A 23,073-nucleotide genomic window follows, 5' to 3' on the forward strand; every position below is an offset into this window, starting at 1 on the left:
TTACCATAGCAACATATGCAGTGAGCCAAACACGGGAACCCCGCCCGCAGCTGTAAAGGCACCTTCGTAACAAACTATTTTATCCTTAAAAACTATTTTCTTAACTTATCTATCTCCTAAACTAAAATGAAGACCAATGTGGCGGTACCGTCGCTGAGCCAGGGGGTCTAGGGGTACTGAGCCAGGGGGTCTAGGGGTACTGAGCCAGGGGGTCTAGGGGTACTGAGCCAGGGGGTCTAGGGGTACTGAGCCAGGGGGTCTAGGGGTACTGAGCCAGGGGGTCTAGGGGTCCTGAGCCAGGGGGTCTAGGGGTCCAGAGCCAGGGGGTCTAGGGGTCCAGAGCCAGGGGGTCTAGGGGTACTGAGCCAGGGGGTCTAGGGGTACTGAGCCAGGGGTTCTAGGGGTCCTGAGCCAGGGGGTCTAGGGGTACTGAGCCAGGGGGTCTAGGGGTACTGAGCCAGGGGGTCTAGGGGTCCTGAGCCAGGGGGTCTAGGGGTACTGAGCCAGGGGGTCTAGGGGTACTGAGCCAGGGGGTCTAGGGGTCCTGAGCCAGGGGGTCTAGGGGTACTGAGCCAGGGGGTCTAGGGGTACTGAGCCAGGGGGTCTAGGGGTCCTGAGCCAGGGGGTCTAGGGGTCCTGAGCCAGGGGGTCTAGGGGTCCAGAGGTACCACACTCCAGCGGCGGGGTCTGGCGCTATGGCAGAGGGGGGGGGGGTTTGGGTTGGGGTTTATAGTATTTCTTATTGTGCTCTGTGACAAACCAACCCTAAATTAGACAGAAGGAGTTGTATAGCAATATTAACATTGTTTTGTAGTGGGAATTGAAAGGTTAATAGTATTTCACTACAGTAAGCGGTATAGTTAACTTTAGCTAACCCTTACCCTTTTTTTAAAGATAGATAAATAGGAAATACACGATTTGTTTGTTTTATCACCAAGTTAAGAAAAAGGTTTGGCGAACGCTAGATATTGGTGCAAATGAACTGACTTGGCCCAACCAATAGAAGCAATGACATAGAAATGGCGGCTTGGGAATTCCCTGATCGATCACTTTCAGGGTTTAATAGATGATAGCTTAGTAGTACCTTTATATTCAGATCAGCTGTTGTGAGACCGAAAGTCTGGATCTAGGGAAGCAGTGGCGGTTCTAGACAAATTTCACTAGGGGGGCCAAAGGGGTCAGTGTTTAACCAGAGGGGCACAAAAGAAACGGCAAAAAATTATAATTATTATAATTATAAACTTTATTTTACTTTAAAATCATCAAACATTTAATTTGTACAAGAGTTTATGACTTCACCGGTCTGTATTTCTCTGTCAAACTATCTTAAATTGATGGAGCCTATGCCTTTAGTCATCAAAATCATATCAACATTTGTTTTGTGCAAGAGTATACATTACAGGGTACAAATACAGTGTGTCAATGTGAAAAAAAACTCCAGGGTACAACGAAGTGCAACACAATGTGCAATTTCCTATTTATTTGATCAGTTTCAGTGTGGAGAAACTGTGTTCTTCCCTTTTAGAAACATTCCCTGTTCTACTGTTCTAGATATGATTAAGTTTCTAAGTATATCGACACCAGACATTTACAAACTTAATTTCATCATCAGTGTGAGGAACTACAGTAACACGGTTATGTGCAAGAACAACACACAGTACAAGTCACTTACGAAATGAAATCGTTTTGCGTACCTTCGAGAAACCGTGGCTCCTTTCTCCAAGAGTAGTTGCTGAGCTCTCCAAGGGACATGTCTACAGGGGTACAGGCCCCTGTAGACCCCCGTGTAGAACCGCCATTGAAGGGACACACTCTCTTTAGGCAGGCGGAAACATAACCTAACCTGCTTGAATCAGAGTGCTGGTCTGAGCTTTAACATAACCTAACCTGCTTGAATCAGAGTGCTGGTCTGAGCTTTAACATAACCTAACCTGCTTGAATCAGAGTGCTGGTCTGAGCTTTAACATAACCTAACCTGCTTGAATCAGAGTGCTGGTCTGAGCTTTAACATAACCTAACCTGCTTCAATCAGAGTGCTGGTCTGAGCTTTAACATAACCTAACCTGCTTCAATCAGAGTGCTGGTCTGAGCTTTAACATAACCTAACCTGCTTGAATCAGAGTGCTGGTCTGAGCTTTAACATAACCTAACCTGCTTGAATCAGAGTGCTGGTCTGAGCTTTAACATAACCTAACCTGCTTCAATCAGAGTGCTGGTCTGAGCTTTAACATATCCTAACCTGCTTGAGGCAAAGTGCTGGTCTGAGCTTTAACATAACCTAACCTGCTTCAATCAGAGTGCTGGTCTGAGCTTTAACATAACCTAACCTGCTTGAGGCAAAGTGCTGGTCTGAGCTTTAACATAACCTAACCTGCTTGAATCAGAGTGATGGTCTGAGCTTTAACATAATCTAACCTGCTTGAGGCAAAGTGCTGGTCTGAGCTTTAACATAACCTAACCTGCTTGAATCAGAGTGCTGGTCTGAGCTTTAACATAACCTAACCTGCTTCAATCAGAGTGCTGGTCTGAGCTTTAGCATAACCTAACCTACTTGAGGCAAAATGCTGGTCTGAGCTTTAACATAACCTAACCTGCTTGAATCAGAGTGCTGGTCTGAGCTTTAACATAACCTAACCTGCTTGAGCCAAAGTGCTGGTCTGAGCTTTAACATAACCTAACCTGCTTGAATCAGAGTGCTGGTCTGAGCTTTAACATAACCTAACCTGCTTGAGGCAAAGTGCTGGTCTGAGCTTTAACATAACCTAACCTTCTTCAATCAGAGTGCTGGTCTGAGCTTTAACATAACCTAACCTGCTTGAATCAGAGTGCTGGTCTGAGCTTTAACATAACCTAACCTGCTTGAGGCAAAGTGCTGGTCTGAGCTTTAACATAACCTAACCTGCTTGAATCAGAGTGCTGGTCTGAGCTTTAACATAACCTAACCTGCTTGAGGCAAAGTGCTGGTCTGAGCTTTAACATAACCTAACCTGCTTCAATCAGAGTGCTGGTCTGAGCTTTAACATAACCTAACCTACTTGAGGCAAAATGCTGGTCTGAGCTTTAACATAACCTAACCTGCTTGAATCAGAGTGCTGGTCTGAGCTTTAACATAACCTAACCTGCTTCAATCAGAGTGCTGGTCTGAGCTTTAACATAACCTAACCTGCTTCAATCAGAGTGCTGGTCTGAGCTTTAACATAACCTAACCTGCTTCAATCAGAGTGCTGGTCTGAGCTTTAACATAACCTAACCTGCTTCAATCAGAGTGCTGGTCTGAGCTTTAACATAACCTAACCTGCTTCAATCAGAGTGCTGGTCTGAGCTTTAACATAACCTAACCTGCTTCATTCAGAGTGCTGGTCTGAGCTTTAACATAACCTAACCTGCTTCATTCAGAGTGCTGGTCTGAGCTTTAACATAACCTAACCTGCTTCATTCAGAGTGCTGGTCTGAGCTTTAACATAACCTAACCTGCTTGAATCAGAGTGCTGGTCTGAGCTTTAACATAACCTAACCTGCTTGAATCAGAGTGCTGGTCTGAGCTTTAACATAACCTAACCTGCTTGAATCAGAGTGCTGGTCTGAGCTTTAACATAACCTAACCTGCTTGAGGCAAAGTGCTGGTCTGAGCTTTAACATAACCTAACCTGCTTGAGGCAAAGTGCTGGTCTTAGCGTCAGCATTCCCTTACTTGCTACTTGAGTCAGAGTACTGGTTTAAGTTTAACCATTACATTAGTATGGTATACTATATAATGTTGTGGCGCTGAGCTAGACAATTTTGCAGATGAAACAATAAGACATGATGATGTCATGTACACACGTGTCTTCCCAGGCTGCTGAGCTGTCAATCAAATTCCTGAGCAGAGAGCGGGCTGCTGAGGTCGTCCGTGTCGTGGGACCATGTCTGGCCCAGCTCAGGAAATACAGCGCTGTGAGTTCACGCACACACCCACACACACGCACGTCGTCCTTGCGAACTCCACCACACTGATCCGCCTCACCCCCTTGCTCTCCTCTGCGTCCATCACTCCTCTCCTTATGTCTGGATGATTCCTGGGGGAGGCAGGCAGCAGAGTTGTACCTCAACATGGAGCTGGTGAAAGAGGCCATCGACGTCTTCATGGAGGGGGAGGAGTGGAACAAGGCCAAGAGAGTTGCAAAGGAGCTGGAACCAAGGTGTGTGGGAAGGGAGGCAACAGTCGTGTAGAGTACTAGAAAGACATACTTGGGTTTAAGTAGAGATATCTCACTTACGGACCTCTGGTAAAAGGTGTGTACTTGTTCATGTAAAAAGAAATGAATTCATGAACAAGAACAACAGAAGAACAAACCAGTAAACAGAGGCTATGGGTTGGATGGAGAAGGAATTAAGTCCAACTGTAAATAATCCAATCTGCACTGTCTGCATTTTTCTTGGTAACGTGGGCCATTTTGTGTACATGTAGCAATAGGATGTTTATTAAATTCAAAATGAATTGTTTGACATTCATCTAGCTGTCGATAATTTGCTGCAGGGAACTATGTGAAACAGGAGCTTTCTCTGCAGTTAAAGATCATATCCAATTTACCTACCTAGCAGTAAGAAAGAACCCAAAAAGGCTTAATGCAAAAACGCAAACAACAAATAAATTGTAAAATCACTGGAAGCATCAAAAGAGCAGCTAACATTACGAGGAGTGACTAGCGAACACAAAGTAAACCACAAAATACTTTTATGTGTGATTCCTGTGAGACTTGAGTAGAGCTTCCTTTCTGTCAAAATCCTTGACCATGGCTATTGAGATCGCTGGATATTCAGCTCCACTAAGAAGCTAAGCCATAATCAACCTTTTTGTCGTTGTTAGTCGGTTAGTAAGTTAGTAAGTTTGCTTTTTTCCAGGTGCAGCATATTCATTTTCCAGGCTGTTAAATCTTGCATGCCACTGGTGTGTAGTCCATTTTTTACTTACATTGCCTTATAATGATGTCTCAATCCCAATATGATCTAGCTATAATATGATGCTTTGCAGGTATGAGGCTTATGTAGACCAGAAGTACAAGGAGCACTTGAAGAACCATGGCAAGGTGGACTCTGTGGGTACCATTTCTATTACTACATTGATGGACTCCTTTCCCATTTCAATGTTTTCAATTAGCATTAGCATTAGCATTCTCTTTTTTTATTCTACAAATACCAAACAGTGTGTTACACCTAGTCTATGTCCTGGTACCAGTGTGTTAGACCTAGTTTATGTCCTGGTACCAACGTGTTAGACCTAGTCTATGTCCTGGTACCAGCGTGTTAGACCTAGTCTATGTCCTGGTACCAGCGTGTTAGACCTAGTCTATGTCCTGGTACCAGCGTGTTAGACCTAGTCTATGTCCTGGTACCAGCGTGTTAGAACTAGTCTATGCCCTGGTACCAGTGTGTTAGACCTAGTTTATGTCCTGGTACCAGCGTGTTAGACCTAGTCTATGTCCTGGTACCAGCGTGTTAGAACTAGTCTATGCCCTGGTACCAGCGTGTTAGACCTAGTCTATGTCCTGGGACCAGCGGGTTAGACCTAGTCTATGTCCTGGTACCAGTGTGTTAGACCTAGTCTATGTCCTGGTACCAGCGTGTTGAGCTAGTCTATGTCCTGGTACCAGTGTGTTAGACCTAGTCTATGTCCTGGTACCAGCATGTTAGACATAGTCTATGTCCTGGTACCAAACAGTGTCTTAGACCAAGTCCTTTATGTATAGATGGATAAAAGCCACAGAAAAGCTTATCAGGAGTAACCAATAGTCATCTAATAATTTCACATATGATTGTGTGTGTGTGTGTGTGTGTGTGTGTGTGTGTGTGTGTGTGTGTGTGTGTGTGTGTGTGTGTGTGTGTGTAGCTGGTCGGTGTGGACGTGATGGCAGCGCTGGACATGTATGTGGAGCGGGGCCAATGGGAGAAATGTCTTGAAACAGCCTCCAAACAGGTAAGGTTAGCTCACAGCATAGCATCTGACAACACTTCTATCAGAGGACAAATGATGCCTCATCAATCTACAAGGAGTGAACCACCCCAAGGGCTTATGACAACATTTGCTTTGCATCGCCATCTCGCAACCGTTTCCAGTTCATGCTTTCCAAATGTTTGCGTAAACACAGAGACTGTTACACAATATTGTTTTGCCTTAAAGAATAGTTAATATTGTCTGGAGGACACAATTTGCATTTTAGAATGCTTATACACTGTAATACAAAGGATGAAAATCATTTGTGTGTGTGTGTGTATGACTGTGTGTGTGGTTCTGTGTGTGTGTGTGTGTAGAACTTTAAGATCCTCCATAAATATGTAGCGCTGTATGCTACTCACCTGATCAAAGAGGGCGACGCCCAGAGTGCATTGACCCTGTATGCCACACATGGAGCCCCACCCAACCCCCAGGTAGGTACATCGATACTATAGGGCTGGGAATGGGCAAAAGTGTGACCATTCCATAGTATTGCGATATTTGGGCCACGATTCAATATTGTTGCGATTCTTAGCATATAGCGATTTGATTATGCGATATATTGCAATTCATGTCCCCCATATTATTAAAAAATGAGGAAAATAAGACTGCTCAACTCAATTCAAATGTTACATTTAATTCTCTGAACAACATTATCTTCTACACGTTAACTGAAGTGCAAAAACTTTGTCCTTGAACATTCAGGACAAAGGACCAGTGATTATTCTCTCAATAGGAGTCCTCTCCAAGCGCATTATTTACAATTATGTAAATACAGTAGAGTAACATAAACCTGACAATCATATATACAAGATGAACTCAGAGCTTCAATCAAATTGATAAAAATAACCAAATGTGTACTGCTAGAGTCCAGTCCTGTTGGCTGCTAGGTCATCAACCAAGATGTTAAATTAATTTGGGATTATTGGCATTTTTGTTCAGAAAAAGGAGTTGATAAACATGCTATCAGAGTAAACTAAAAAAAGAATGAATATATATCACACATTATTACCCTTCACATTGCCAAGTGTCAATTGATGAGGTTTCTTGATTGATTTATAAAATGTGTTTAGTAATTGAATACCTGTAATACTAAATGTCATAGCTTACAAGTAAGATATAGATTATTATTACAACTATAAACACATTGAAGAGGAATGTATTATTAATGGATAAAGAGTTGGTATGGTTTCACCTCATCCTGTTCCCATCCTCCTCCCTGCCTCCCCTGTCTCTGACCCTACTATCAGCTGATCACACAGTAAACATGTTTCACCTCATCCTGTTCCCATCCTCCTCCCTGCCTCCCCTGTCTCTGACCCTACTATCAGCTGATCACACAGTAAACATGTTCTTTTTCTAACTTCGTTCAGTGTTTCACTATGGGAATCGCCTCGGCATGACCTACTATGGAAGCTCCAGTTACACCACGTCTGTCCTTGACAGACAGGTTGGACTGTGCCAAGGGGCCCCGCCCCGTGCACTTATACAGTCGACCATCCCTCCTCACACCATTCTCGCTTTTCTTCCCGTGAGAAAGCTACTCAAGCTCCCTCAGCTCATCTAGGCTTGCTTTAACTGCTTAACAGTTCGCAGACCTGCCGTCAAGGATTCCGTCGCAGAACGCGGTTACAGGCTTTTAACCTGGATCGGCTGAGTAAGTACTTCACAAGAAGTTATCTGTTTGCTACACTGTATTCTCCGGGCAGTGTCCGCGTAAAGGCGAGCTGCTATTCCGGCTACACTGTATTCGTTTACCGGTGCCGCTGGTTACGGTGTAGTTTACTTTTTACGGCTAACGTGTCAAGACGAGCCTACCCCGGCACAGTTAGCATTAGCTTGTTAACTGAGCCAAAACACCTGGAGTTTAGCTAACGCATCGCGGTGAGCAGACTCCGTCTATACGTTGTCAGCATCGGGCTAAACCCCGTTTACTGGCGCTATAGTTTTACCGACAGGTTACACATTACGGTGCGCCTAGTTCAGCTACTTTTTTAAACTTTTCTCTTCTCTTTCCAGTCACTATGTCTTCATCCTCCACCCCCGCCAAAGGGTTGGGGCCGAAGGTCAACGAGGCTGTATCCCGCCTCATGCACTCACTGTGCATCACTGCCGGAGAAGATACTGGAAAGGAGGCTGAGGGTGACAGTGGCTAACAACCAGGACCCTTCCATGGCAGTTACCACTGCTAAAGCCTCAACGAGCACCCATCAGTCCCAAGCCACAGCTAGCTGGGCGGACATGATGGAGGCAGTATCCGCGCTCGTGCCTCCGCTATTCGAGGAGTTCCTCGAGGCGGGACCGGGTGCTGAGGACGCAGAGGGCGATGCCAACTCTGACCTCCTCAACCTGGACGAAATGGAGGAAGAGGAGGACGATTCCACTTTTCTTTTCCTGTCCAACAGTCCAGACCCCCTAGTGCCTCTGACACTGTGCCACCAATGGACAGTAACTTGTACGAGGTTTGCAAACGGACTGCTGCAAAATGGGGCATCCAATGGCCTGCAACCCCGGATGCTGAAGGGGAGGAGAGGGACCTATATGACGGCAAAAGGCTCCCACCAGCCCAACCGCCGTCTAAGCAGCTCCTACCAGCAGTTCCCGCCTGCATGAAGGAAATGAGCCACTACTGGTCCAGCCCTTTTAAGAGCAAGCTTCCAACCAAGGGCTGCTCTAAGCTGGATATCCACTGGATGGAAGAGCTGGGGTTGGCCGAACCCCCAGCTGTTGAGCCTTCAGTGGCGTACCACCTCCACCCAAACCGTCGCTCTCTCTCTCTGCTTCTTCGGGCATCTCTCTGCCTGATAAGATGGACCACCTCACCGCATCCACTTATCGTAGGGTATATAAGTATGGAGCACAGTCGGTATGCTCGCTCAATGCCATGACACTGCTGTCTGCATATCAAGCTGAAATACTGGAGGAAATGGGTCGCCAGCTGGACTCGGGGTCACCTAACCCTGCCCTCTGGGATGAGATTTGCATTGTGAATGATCTCGTCCTGCGCTCCTCACGGGGCGCAGTTCAGGGCTGTGGCCGAGTTATGGGACTTGCAGTCTCAGGTGAGAGAGCGTTATGGCTCAATCTCTCCGGACTGGGTGAAACACAAAAAGCTGAGGTCATGGATGCAGCATATGACCCAACCAAGGGTCGGTTTGGTCCAGCTCTGGAGAAGATGAGAGAGACCAGCACTCTCAGAAAACAGGAAGGGGAAGCCTTCGATCTCTGCCTCCCCAGAAAGCAGGCTCCCCGCCCGCCCCAACCAGCGAGGTCGGGCTTTGCGGCCTCCGCAGCGGCGGCGAAGGGAAAACAGGGGGGAAGTAGGCCTCAGAGGGCCTACAGACCAGCCCACTCAGCTGGCCCACAGACCAACCAACAGCCTAGGTCAGAGAACCCGAGGCCATGGGGCAAACACTCCTTCGCTGCTGCGGCAGCCAGGAACCGCTCTCCCCACCCCGGGGATGGGAAGAAGAAGCGTGCAACCTAATGCTCCCAGCTTCTCTCTCTCCCCCTCCCATTAAGAAGTTAAAGCTCCATGGTTCAGGGACCTGGATAGGTTCAGGTTTTCCAGGTGCCCTTTTTCAGTCTCTCCCGCCTCACCTTCAGGGCGAGGTGAGACAGGGGCAACAGGTTACACGGTGTCACCAAGCACTTTCACTCTGTTCGAAGGTGAAAACTATAAACCCGGCATTTTCACAGCCAGGCCAAGGGCTAAGGGTGAAATGCACAACCCAAAATAAAATAAATCAAAGTCTTGGTCCCTGCATTCCCATAAGGTGAGCTCACGCTCCTCCTGTGGGACCAGACCGCTCCCCTCTGTTCCCGAGGGTGACGTCATCAAAGCACAGCCACATGGGCCCTCTCGCCGGCCGAGTGGAGCAGTGGCGCGCATGCGCAGTTCACCCGTGGATTCTCTCCACGATATCACGGGGTTACAGACTGCAATTTGCTATGAAACCACCCAGATTCAACGGTGTGTTAGTTTCTATGGCCAAGGGAGATTCGGGACGAATCCTAGAGGACGAAATATCGTCCCTGCTGAAAAAACAAGCGATCACAGCCGTCCCGGGCGAGCAAGCCCAACAGGGTTTTTACTCCCGTTACTTTCTCATTCCAAAGAGAGGGAGCTCGTCCCTTCGCCCCATATTGGATCTCCGTGTGTTAAACAGACACCTGCGCAAATGCACGTTCAGGATGTTAACACACAAAGTGCTCTGTCATTCAATCCGTCCAGGCGATTGGTTTGTAACGATCAATCTCTCAGACGCATACTTCCACATCGCCATTCATCCCGCGCACCGGAGATTCCTCCGGTTCGCGTTTCAGAACACAACCTACGAATACCAGGTAGTCCCATTCGGGCTTTCATTAGCCCCGAGAGTGTTCAGCAGGTGTGTGGAGGCGGCTCTATCAACGCTAAGGCACAGCGGCTTCAGAATATTGTCTTATTTAGACGATTACCTGATGTGTTCCAATTCACGCGAACAGGCACTCAGAGATTCTGCTACGGTGGTAAACCATCTCAGGACTCTGGGATTCAGCATCAATTGGGAAAATAGCCATGTAGACCCGGCACAATGCGCAGAATATTTGGGTCTCCACATAAACTCTCTCTCCTATCGCGTCACACTAGCGGAGAGAAGACTAACGTCTCTCACGCAGTGTCTCTCCCTCTTCAGGCAGGGAAGGGCCGTATCGTTCAGATTGTGCCTACGCCTACTTGGCCTTATGGCTTCGGTGATATCAGTGGTACATTTGGGGCTTCTGATGATGAGAGGTTTCCAGCGCTTGGTCACAGCACTGTGTTTATGCCCCCGTCGCCACCTGAACCGCAAAGTGAAAGTAACACCAGCGTGTGTTACCGCTCTCCACCCGTGGTCGGTGCGCACGTCTCTGACAGCGGGCGTCCCACTGGGGGCCGTGTCGTCCAGAGTTACCGTAACAACGGACGCGTCCCTGTCAGGGTGGGGTGCAACAATGATGGGCAGAGCAGTGAATGGCACCTGGAGCCACAATCTGACTCAGGCTCACATAAACCTCCTGGAGCTGTGGGCGATGTTTTTTGCTCTAAAACACTTACACCTACAATTTATCCAGGGCCACCATGTCTTAGTGAAACCAGACAATACCACTGTCGTGGCATACATCAACCGGCAGGGCGGCACTCGCTCACTGAAACTACACAAGCTAGCTCGAGAAATTATTATGTGGAGCAGCACCAGGCTCTTGTCCCTTCGGGCAACACATGTAGCGGGCGTTTTGAACAGAGGAGCAGATCTTCTGTCCAGAGGGAACCCCCTTTACGGGGAATGGACTCTGAATCCACAGGTTGTGAGACAAGTTTGGCGGAGATACGGCCTGGCAACCGTAGATCTCTTCACCTCACAGGAAAACGCTCAGTGCCCGCTGTTTTTCTCCCTGTCAGACGCAAAGGCTCCTCTAGGGGTAGACGCACTGGCCCATCCGTGGCCGAACGTGCTGCTATATGCATTCCCCCCTCTCAGCCTAATCTACCCCACCCTAGCCAGGGTGAGGGAACAGGGTCTGTCGCTTATCCTGATCGCACCACGGTGGCCATCCAAACTTTGGGTGGCAGAGATAATACAACTCCTGGCGGGCGAGCCATGGCCTCTTACCCTGCGCAGGGATCTTCTCTCCCAAGCACGCGGGGAAATTTACCATCCGCACCCAGACCGCATAGCGCTCTGGGCTTGGCCCGTGAGAGTTGGAACTTGAATGCTGCAGGCCTACCTGCACAGGTCGTTGACACTATTCAGAATGCAAGGGCCCTTTCCACTCGCCAGCTTTACAGTGTCAAGTGGCGGGTTTTTGAGGACTGGTGTGACTCGAGGCACGCCATTCCGTATCAGTGTTCCGTGGTGGACCTACTGTGTTTCTTACAGGAATTGTTGGAAAAGGGTAAGGCTTTCTCCACGATTAAAGTATTCCTAGCTGCCATCTCAGCTTGTCATGTTGGTTTTGGGGATAAGTCTGCAGGGCAGCATCCCTTAGTTTGTCGCTTCATGAAGGGGGCGCGACGCAAGCTCCCAGTTTCCAGGCCCCTGGTCCCTTTGTGGTATTTATCAGTGGTGCTGGACGCCCTGTCTCATCACCCATTTGAGCCGTTGGAGGCGGTGGGGATGAAGTTTGTGTCGCTGAAAGCGGCACTGCTCTTAGCTTTAACCACAGCTAAGCGTGTGAGCGATTTACAGGCATTGTTTATCCGTCCTTCCTGCTTGCAGTTTGGGCCGGGGGCCTCCAAGGTCTGCCTACGGCCCAATCCAGCTTTTGTACCTAAGGTGGTTGAGTCGGCCTATAGGTGTCTCACAGTGGAGCTGTCGGCGTTTCACCCGCCTCCTTTCTCCTCTGCGGAGGAGCAGAGCCTTAACACACAATGCCCAGTGCGGGCACTGCATGTGTATGTGAGCCGGTCGGCTGCTTTTAGAAGAGGGGATCAACTGTTCGTGTCTTGGGCCACTCCACATAAAGGCAAGCCTTTGTCTCGTCAAAGGCTGTCCCACTGGATTGTAGAAGCTATATCTCTTGCTTATGACTGTAGGGGCTTGCAGCCCCCCCATGGCTTCAGAGCCCACTCCACAAGGGGTATGGCTACTTCGTGGGCCTTATTCAGAGGGGTGACAGTACATGACATTTGTGCTGCGGCGAGCTTGGCTACGCCTCACACTTTTGTAAAGTTTTATAGACTGGATGTCTCAGGGCCTTCTGTGGCACAAGCAGTGCTGGAGACAGTGTCCCCAGGCTCCATGTAATATTAGTGCCCGGTGGAATTTGCATGGCTTCGGGAGACATATGCAATACGGGAGTGGTCTATATCTCCCATAGTGAAACACTGAACGAAGTTAGAAAAATAACTTTGGGTTACTTAACGTAATCCCTGGTTCTTTGATAACAGAGTGAGGTGTTTCACCAACACGTCCCTCCTTGCATTTACACGGAAAGAAACCGGTATAGAATGGTGTGAAGAGGGACGGTCGACTGTATGGGGTGCAGGGGGCATTGGGCCTTGGCACAGTCCGACCTGTCTGTCAAGGACAGACGTGGTGTAATTGGAGCTTCCATAGTAGGTCACGCCGAGGCGATTCCCATTGTGAAACACCTCACTCTGTTATCAAAGAACCAGGGATTACGTTAAGTAACCCAAAGTTTCACCTCGTCCTGTTCCCATCCTCCTCCCTGCCTCCCCTGTCTCTAAGCCCCTAACATGTTTCACCTCGTCCTGTTCCCATCCTCCTCCCTGCCTCCCCTGTCTCTAAGCCCCTAACATGTTTCACCTCGTCCTGTTCCCATCCTCCTCCCTGCCTCCCCTGTCTCTAAGCCCCTAACATGTTTCACCTCGTCCTGTTCCCATCCTCCTCCCTGCCTCCCCTGTCTCTAAGCCCCTACTTTCCTTAAGGATTTGATCAAAGAGCAACTGAGGGGTTGGCATTAGCCCCAGATGGCCCTTCTTTCATGTTAGAATCCAACAACAGATCCCCACAGACCTTTTAGTATGTTAGCAGGTAATGAATGGAAGGTATTGGTATCCCCGCCCTTGTCTTGGGTTTTATATAATGTCGTTTGTGTTGAATAAGAGACATACTAGTGGGGCAGTAACACATGGGTGAGCAGCACATTATGAGACACAATGCAACACAGAGTAGTTGAGACAAGGAGAGAGTCAACCCTGGAGCAGGGTGGCGTTGGTTAGTTAATAAAGGATTGAACAGGCACTGCCTCGCTGCTCTACACCCTGATTTGAACAAAGTTCTCCAGTACCCCCTAGCGCGTTAGTTTGTTCATTCTGTTTTTCTTTGAAGCCATGGCGTTGCCACATGGCAGTGGAAGAAGACTCTCAATGTAGATAGAAAGGCTCATTCCAAGGTTTAAGGTGTAAGGGATGATAAGATAATCAAAACATAGTTTCTATTATGTTCCGCTGGATGCCACTAAATTCTTCACACTGCACCTTAAATGTGACAGTATATTGTGACCTGTATCTCCCTCACTTTTGGGCCATTAGAACTTCAACATCTATAAGCGCCTGTTCCTTGACCTGCTGAACCTGAGCGGGGGGGCAGAGGGGTACCGCATGTGGGCAGACCTCCGCAACCTTCTGCTGCTTCTGGTGAGTAGAACAAAGCAGCTGGTCAGGACCGACATAGTGACAGAATACCAGTGTTATGGCAAGCTGTACACAAAGACTACAACAGAAAATCACATGGTTTGGTTTAGCCATTACTTTTTACATTTAATTCATAGAAACGACATTTTAGGCAAGGATATCATTTTAACAACTTTAATGTAAATGAAATGTGTTTAATTAGATCAGAACCTTGGTACACCTATTGAGCTATGTGCTAGCACTGATGATCACTGGTGCATCTTCTACATAGATTGATTCATACGATTTGACCTTTCTGATCTACTATTTAATGCTAACGTTTAAATAATGGAACTAAGACAATACCAGCCTCAAGGACACTGTTTATGTTCTACTTGAGCTTGTTTCTGTGTGTTTATTATGGTCTGTAATTCTGTTTCCTGTGTTTAGTGTGAGAATATCTCCAAGTCTTCAGAGGCCAACAGCCCGAGCCATGAGGAGTTTGAGACGATGCTGCTGATAGCTCACTACTGCGCCACGCGATGTGCTGCTAAAGGAGTGGACCAGCTGGTGCACGCACACACACACACACCAATAAGACGTGTCCAGTTTGTAAACACATGTAGTGAAGTTCAGGAATGTGGTATTGATATTGGGGTATTATTTATTTTAACAAATTGAATCTGCATTATTTTGTTTTCAGGTGAGCATTTCCACCAAGCTGTCGATCTCTCTGCTGCGCCACACTGAGCTGCTGGCTGCGGACAAGGCCTTCTATGAGGCCGGCCTGGCCTGCAGGGTGAGACCCAGGGAGCTATTAACCCGCTCGCTCCTTGGCCTGCTTCATGACATTAACAGATTGTTAATAAAGTCACCTAAATCCAAAGTGACAGCTGAGACTGAGAACAAGATTTGAATAAGCAACTTGGGAGTGGCTGTTGGAATGGCAGCACAAGGTTATTGGTAGGTTAGGTTACTGTAATGAACCTTTATTCTACTAGAAACTCTTTATCGAGGCGAGCTATATAATATTTTCCGCTGTCTTCTTTGGGACAAGACCCTACCTGCTGCATCCATACGGCAGATATCATGCTTTAATATGGAAGTACACAAATGATCATAAGATATTCTACCTTTAGTTTAGAGATTAAAGGGGAGATAAACACCCATTTACAGCAGTAAACCTCAACTCAGGAGATTCAAAGATGTGACGCAAGCAGAACAAAGTTGTTATGGTGCTATTAGAGATGTGTTCCTAACTACTGCACAGACAGCAAGAGACAACATGTTCACCTGGAGCTCTAAGACAGGGAAAAGACAATCTTCTACTGGAATATAACATGCTCTTTTCAGAACTGGTTTCTTTGTTCCTTTCTGATAGGCCGTAGGCTGGGAGAACATGGCATTCATCTTCCTCAACCACTTTCTGGATCTGGCTGATGTGAGCAAATCCCAGCGTGACTTAAAACCACAGCCACAAATGTTTCTGATTGGTTGTCATTGGTGTTGGCCCAGTGATGTACTGAATAATTCATGAATTGCATGACCTGCAAACATTGCTGTTGCCTATGATGATGTGTGTGTGTGTGTGTGTGTGTGTGTGTGTGTGTCTGTGTCTGTGTGTGTCCAGGGGATTGATGAGGGTACTCTGGACACTCTGGACCACTCAGACTTCCAGGAGACGGACATTCCCTTCGAGGTTCCGGTGCCTTCCAAGCTGCATGTCAGCGTAAGGACCTTAATTCAACCTCAGCTCTATCCAGCTGGCAGCCTATAATATATAGATATCTTTATGTATGTTATATATTTGTTTTGATCCAATATAGACTGAATAACGATGTTTAAGATGTTGTGATCCGATAGAGTCTGAATAATGATGTTTAAAGATGTTGTGAATATCAGGATAGACGCATGAAGTTACGAATCAGAACTTGCCACTAAAGATAGAAGTGCCTTTGCCTGTGTGTCTGACTGTTGTGTGACTGTTTGTAGGAGGCCCAGCGGGAGGAGATCAGGGACTGGGTCCTGGCCGTCTCCATGGACCAGCGTGTGGAGCAGGTTCTACCCAGGGACGAGAGGGACACCTACGAAGCTTCACTGCTGGCCACCAGCACTGGCATCCGGTCCCTGCCCTGCGTCATCACTGGTACCACAGACACTATGATATGACATCACTGGTACCACAGACACTATGATATGACATCACTGGTACCACAGACACTATGACATGACATCACTGGTACCACAGACACTATGATATGACATCACTGGTACCATAGACACTATGACATGACATCACTGGTACCACAGACACTATGATATGACATCACTGGTACCACAGACACTATGATATGACATCACTGGTACCACAGACACTATGATATGACATCACTGGTACCACAGACACTATGATATGACATCACTGGTACCACAGACACTATGATATGACATCACTGGTACCACAGACACTGTTATGACATCACTGGTACCACAGACACTATGATATGACTGTGAAACGTGGAATATGGCTCTACCTTTTACTTTACCCTCGATTCTACATCCTTTTCTCTCTTCCCATCTTTCAGCCTCAGGTAGTCGCTATGCAGTGAACAGCCACACTCAGTCCTTCTAGAATGGGGGTTCACCCCCCATGGGTCCTTGTGCTGGCCTTAGTGTAAACCAGTATGGTGCATTGATGTGCCCTTCATTCCCATGCCAACCATTGTGGGGGTTTGGCTTGATGACCTTCAATGTTATTTTAGGTCATAGGTTGAAGGCTTTGTTTATTTTGTACTTTGCTTAAATCCGGTATAGAAACTTCGAGCAGCAGTGCATTAAACATGTTTGATGTATGATGACAGGTAGTACAGAACGATGTCTAACCTGCTGCAGGTTACCCCGTGCTGAGGAACAAGATGGACTTCAAAGCTCCAGGGAAGGCCTCCAACAAGGATGACTGGAACAAGTTCCTGATGGCCACCAAGGTGAGGCTCACATGTTCCCCCCCCCCACAGTCAAAACAATGCTTTAATCGGTAACACTTCAATGACATTTGTAAAAACATTCTTTAATTCAACTAAATTAAAGTATATTCAGCCTTCCTTTATTTACATTCAACATTTACAACTTTGATTTGCACCAAATGATCAAAACGAGGCAGTGAGTAAGTAACCATGCACAGGTCATTGAGTTACAGGTCACGTTTGTTGACACCTGCCTGGAGTTTTCCTGTCACTCTGCATAGTACGTCATCCGAATCGTTGGTCTGTTGGTTGAAGGACTAGCCAATTGCGTACAGAGTCATTTGAACTACGCCCGTTGATCACGCCTCTTGTGCTGAAGAAAATGACAGCAGCCTCTGGCAATAGCCAGGCCAGTCCGTTGATGCACCGCCGTTGGTGCATGAACGTGTGTGAATGGCAGAATGAGAAGCAAGCCGTTGTGCATATATGTGTGTATGAATAGCTGAATGAATAGCAAGATGTTGTGTATGAATGGATGAATTTGATCAACGAATTGTAGAGAACCTTGAGTGGCCATAGGGCTGAAAAGTGCTGTAAAAATGAGTCTATTAACCATTTATACACCGGTCCAATTCTTGATTTTCCGACTTTGGGTAACTTGAACATCCCCGATAATGGCAACGTGCACAACAGAGATGGAAAGACAACATTTGTTTATTGTAATGTGTGTGTGTGTGTGTGTGTGCGCCCTGCAGACAACGCACAGTCCAGAGTGCCAGGACGTCCTGACCTTCATCAGCCAGTGGTGCGGAGGCCTCCCTGCTTCCAGTTTCTCCTTCCACTGAGTACAAACACACTACCACAAGTACAGAGTTATACAGGCTATACATAACGTTAAAAGGCTTCACATAATGCAAATACCAAACATGTTTCTATCCAGCTCTGTGAGCCTACTTTATTCTACTCTCTTGACTGCTTGGTTTTGCTCGTACAGTTTAGTCATAAAGTGTCACACATGCTCGACTTTCGGAGATCCAAAGCTTTACTTTATGCGGGTGTGCAAAATTTACTTTTCACTATTTTTATTTTTTACTGTTTTGGTCTACCTCTCTGAGCATAATTACATTTTATTTTAAATTAATTCATGTGACAAATAAAATGTTTTGGATCATGCATTACCTATTTTGTAATGCTTCTTCCAGGCAGGAAACAGGCCCGTACTAACACCTGACCTACATGCCTCTGTTTACCAGCTCTTTGCTACAATGCTAACCCAGCCATTGCTGTCTTGCTGTCCTGCTATTTGTCAGCTGAGTAACAAGGCACCAGGGCTCCTCAGGGTCCCTTGGGAACGATGTGTCTGCCTCTTTGTGTTCCTTCACATTACATTCACGTTATATTGAGCATAGTTAATCTTCCTCTCTACATCATCATGAACATATAGATATTTTGGCTGTATCTCATCAATTGTCTGGAATATTGACAAAGGAGCCAGGTGACTGCTAACTAATGTTCTCTTATTAAATTGAAATAAAATGTGTTCAAAATGTGTCCAGTGTTTTCCATCATAATTGTTTATCTAATGTGGCGACCCGGCCCCAGGAATGTCTCTATCATTCAGGAATCACCTCACGCCAAGGTCCGTTCAAAGCCCAATGTGGGGCATTTATTCATTGCACAACGCAAAACGCGTGGGTCTTTGCCCAACGCGGGGGAAACAAAATGAATACTATGGCTCCCTGAGCCACGGAAGAGTCAGTGTTCTTGTCTCGCCGGCCCGGCCGGTCGCGTCCCTGAAGAGGGAGGTCGCTCCCGTCTGGCGCTCCGTTCTGCAGTTGCCAACCTCGTCTGGCGTGCGTGCTCCCTAGGACGTGCTGGGATAGGGTCCGCTAGATCCAGTCGTCGACCCGTCCAAATCGGGTCCTGGAGGTTTCCTGGTTCCCACGTGCTTCCAGCTTCCCCCCCCCCCCGAAGAAACGTGGCACAGCTTTTAAAGGTTATCTGGTCTTCCTCTTCCTCCGTCGCAGGTGTTCTCCATTGTGCTGATTGGTATTGTGCAATGGACGCTCTCTGGCGAACTGCTGTCAAAATGAGTCCACGGCCAATGTACCCATGCACTTATGAGGATTTGTGTGCTACATGTATTGTGACATTATGCACTAGGCCTATTAAAGCGTCCCACACTCCCAACCGATCACCTCTTGGCGCCTAACCCTGGATGTTCCCTTGTTTTGGGGAAAGATCGTGGTGTTTTGTGTTAACGATGCACCACGAGAATGCATAAAATATAATGTTTTCTGTGTTTAAGTTAGTTTATTCTATATATATAGAGCTCCTTAAAAAAACTGACCAGGTTGGTACCAAAGTGCTGTACTGAATATTTACAGTGTATTCAAAGCCACTACACAAACCAACAGTCTTATTTAGGAGCATGTTAAGGAAAGGAGTGCATAGGCGCATAATAATGAAAACAATGCATCAAGTGCTCCATGTCATTCAATCAATTTGAACTTGATTTAAAAACACCAAAGGAATCTGTGGACACGATATCAGCCAGCACATTCTTTCAAAGGGTTGCTGCAGCAATGGAGGAAAGACTTCAGGCAGGCCCTTGGAAAGGTTAGAAGTTCATGTTCTGAGGACCTGAGCGGCCTGCTGGTTTAATAAGGAAATGATTGCTAGTAGGTATTGTTCTGAGGACCTGAGCGGCCTGCATGTCCTCAGAACTTATTAGGGGTTCTACGAATGACGTAGGACCCCTATTGTAATCGTTTGTTTTATTAGGGTTCCTATACCGTAGGAACCCTATTGTAATCGTTGGTATTATTTTATTAGGGCTCAAACTAAACCGTAGGAACCCTATTGTAATCGGTAGTATTAGGTGTCCTACGAGAAACGTAGGATTTCCATTGTATTCGTTACTATTATTATTCTTTTTAAACTGACTTGTTTGGCTCCAAAAGTTATAACAATTGCAAACTCGTCACACATGTACCAGGTGACTGTGGTACTATATGGTGTTACATTCATAGCAATAAGGCCAAAGACGGCAAGTGATATAATTGAATATGTAGGAGCCGCATTTAAGTTTTGATTGACCCACTAATTTCTCCTTCTTTCCCTCCTGTGATGAGTGTGACCTGCGACAGGTGCTGATGGTGCACCCTTTAAATAGGTGACGGAAGTGCATGACGGGGAGAAGGCGGACGAGCAGATAGTTAATGACTGCTCTGTTTGTGAAACACATTGATATAGATACTTGCTTTGCATCCTTATTTTGTTATATTTTATTTACAATAAATTACGGCCTTGGACAGTCAAGCTCTCACAATTGTTTTGGACACAAACTGCGCGTCAAACAATGCCATCACCTGCTTTCTCCGTGTGGCAAAAGGATAAAAACCATGGAAGTTGGGGTTATAGGAAAAACCCGACCCAGGTTTTTCGCCACTACAGAATATCTCCAATATTTAAACAGCTCTCACATTGCGTTAAAGACACGCAGGCTACTAAGAGGAGATTCCACAGTATACCCATGCCAATTTTCAAGTTTATATCTGAATATAAAATTGGATGCATTTGTTTGAAGTTGCCTTTTTGAACCGCGGCCTCTCTACAATGCAGGCTTGGACTTAAAGCGGTACACACATCATTTCGCCAACATCCATTTGACAGTGGATTGTGACACAGTATGCTTTAGAAACATGATTGCTGATTGTTTTGATATATTAACTTCAGGTAAATCAGTTTTTGAGGCATACCAATTCCATATTACCATAACGACCAACCTCAAAAATTGTTTACCATCATGTACTCATTAGGCCACCGTCATACTTATACAGTCATAAGGTTGGTCATACGGTCATACAGTAGGACCCCGTCGTCAAGTTTTGAGGGTGTTAAAATATTTTGGGGTACAGGGATCCAGACGAGGCTTCTTTATAAGTGGCTGAACAATGGCAGCTATGGGTCCAACTCAAGCCGTTTGTTCGTTTTTTGGACTGATCGGATTTGAGGCTTATCTGGTTGCCAAACTTTCTGCCCAGTGTAAATACCTGTTCAGTCATTCCCTGTTTTGTAATTATATCCGTTTACCTTCATTCACATATCCTGACTGTGTCCTGCATTTGGGTTTTGAGCTGGACGGACGGACGGACGGACGGACGGACGGACGGACACTTTTTACTATAGGTCTTTTTACTATGGTCACAGTTCTACAACTCTACTTTTCCTACATTAGCCTAAATATTTAACAGCCGGCGCACCTTATCAGGAGCGATCAGAATAAAGTGTTCCCACATGTCAGAACGACCTCTCTTCCTAGATGCTTCCATAATGATGATAAATCAATACGAACGTAATGACTGTCACAGTATGAGATAGGCTACTACGAACCAAACGGAATGTTGTGCATTCAGGTTTTTATGCTTTGAAGGCGCTACAATTCAGACCTGAAACGAGGCGGGCCAGTTGCGGTTGCAGCACCTGACGGTTCCGTGTGTGGCCCCAGACTCCCCTTTCCTTTGTAAGGAAAGGGGAGTCTGTGACAATATGGTTAATTGGAGGCGTTTTTGAATGCAAATATGTTTAATTGGAGGCGTTTCTGAATGCAATGGGCTGAGCTCGCACAAGCATGGTACTTAAGAACAGGTGGGATTTATCAAGATAGATGACTTGCTGATGTGCGTACGATTGCCTTGCGCACGTTTGATAAATACAGATTTTTCTTTACTTAAGCACATCCTAAATTTAATTTGTAAGAAAGAAATGAGAGCCGTTTCTACACACAGTTCATAAATGAGGCCCCAGGAATTTTTTAAAGACAGGCCTCGAAGTTGTACCTTCATGCTATGATTTTTCACACATGAATTACTGTCTGTATCAAATGGTAACCACATTACAACATGAATTTAATTGACGGTTATAAATAAATGTGTGTGTGTGGCTTCAAGGTAGAAGTGCTGCAAGAAAATTTCCCATAAATAATAATAATCTCAATGTATGTTTTACACATAAACCGTTCTGTTATTTTGTCATAAGGTGTGGTGAGATTTTAGAAGGACCTACCCTGTATCGGATCTCCCATTAGATCGTGTGTCTTTACAAAGACTGTAAAGGCTACAGGGGATTTGGACAGAGAGGAAACTATTGGTTCAAGTTAATGTTTTAACTCAAACTGTTTGAACTACATTTATTTGACAGTTGTGTTCCCCGAATTTGAAGCTACTTAAAGGGAAATAAGTTGAAGGAGTTGAGAAGCTTTTTCCAAGAGAATCAAGCAAAAACATAATTTTCTGAATTGATTTCTCTTGAATCTGTTATTCTTTGTTTTATACACCTTCTGAGCTATTCTGCAGAATTTTGACAACATACCAGGAGGAGCATGCTTGTTATGTTTTAAATATTGCCAATATTGACATTGAAAAACTGCAAAAAGCCAGTACCTCAGTTGTGTGATTGTGCTATTAATGGATATGTATCTTCTTTATATATGAGAAACCCTGTTATCCACAGAGGATATCCTCATCCAGATATTTATGACAGTTGGACATTTAAGCCATATAACACTTGCCATGTGTTTTACCATGCTGTTAATAATTGTAGGTGTGGTACAGCAACATATTGATGATTGGTCAATCATCACGTTTTTAAGAAGCTGGTGAACTGGAAACGAGGAAATTATGAATGTTTTAAGCCGGTTTCCCTTTATGATGATTTGATGTATGATTACCACCACTCCAATTATTTATTATTCACCATTATTTGCAAAAATCTTTTTTTTATCACAGGTTTTTTTGATCTTTCAATGAAATGTAGATGGGTGAGAAACAGGATAATTAGAACACGTGTGTTCCTGAATCCTCAGACGCCAACCTTCCGAGTCGGAAGTCGGGAAATCTCCCAGCTTTCTTGTGGCATTTCTCGGAGGCACGCCCCCTTTTTGTCTTCATCTCTCGGAATTCTGAGAGTAGACCGAGAGGAGTGATGACGCTCTCAGCAAAAATGGCTGCGCCCGTAAAGTGATTTATCATCTTTGT

At 46.0% G+C, this 23,073-nt stretch overlaps 1 protein-coding gene across 1 annotated transcript in view; it reads left to right on the plus strand.

Annotated features, from left to right (window-relative positions):
* ift172 (intraflagellar transport 172) overlaps positions 1-18,584 on the plus strand; it is a 60,263-nt gene extending 41,679 nt beyond the window's left edge. The window contains exons 36-48 of the mRNA XM_079753303.1: positions 3,835-3,933; positions 4,069-4,178; positions 5,012-5,075; positions 5,867-5,953; positions 6,289-6,405; positions 13,992-14,096; positions 14,523-14,642; positions 14,776-14,871; positions 15,454-15,513; positions 15,703-15,801; positions 16,065-16,218; positions 16,965-17,056; positions 17,791-18,584. Coding sequence (XP_079609429.1) covers positions 3,835-3,933; positions 4,069-4,178; positions 5,012-5,075; positions 5,867-5,953; positions 6,289-6,405; positions 13,992-14,096; positions 14,523-14,642; positions 14,776-14,871; positions 15,454-15,513; positions 15,703-15,801; positions 16,065-16,218; positions 16,965-17,056; positions 17,791-17,880 — 1,293 coding nt within the window. The 3' untranslated portion in view covers positions 17,881-18,584. The remainder of the gene's footprint in view (positions 1-3,834; positions 3,934-4,068; positions 4,179-5,011; positions 5,076-5,866; positions 5,954-6,288; positions 6,406-13,991; positions 14,097-14,522; positions 14,643-14,775; positions 14,872-15,453; positions 15,514-15,702; positions 15,802-16,064; positions 16,219-16,964; positions 17,057-17,790) is intronic.
* The last annotated feature ends 4,489 nt before the right edge of the window (positions 18,585-23,073 follow it).

The sequence above is a fragment of the Pollachius pollachius genome (genome assembly GCF_949987615.1).
Source record: "Pollachius pollachius genome assembly, chromosome: 16".
In the NCBI taxonomy this organism is placed as follows: domain Eukaryota; kingdom Metazoa; phylum Chordata; class Actinopteri; order Gadiformes; family Gadidae; genus Pollachius; species Pollachius pollachius.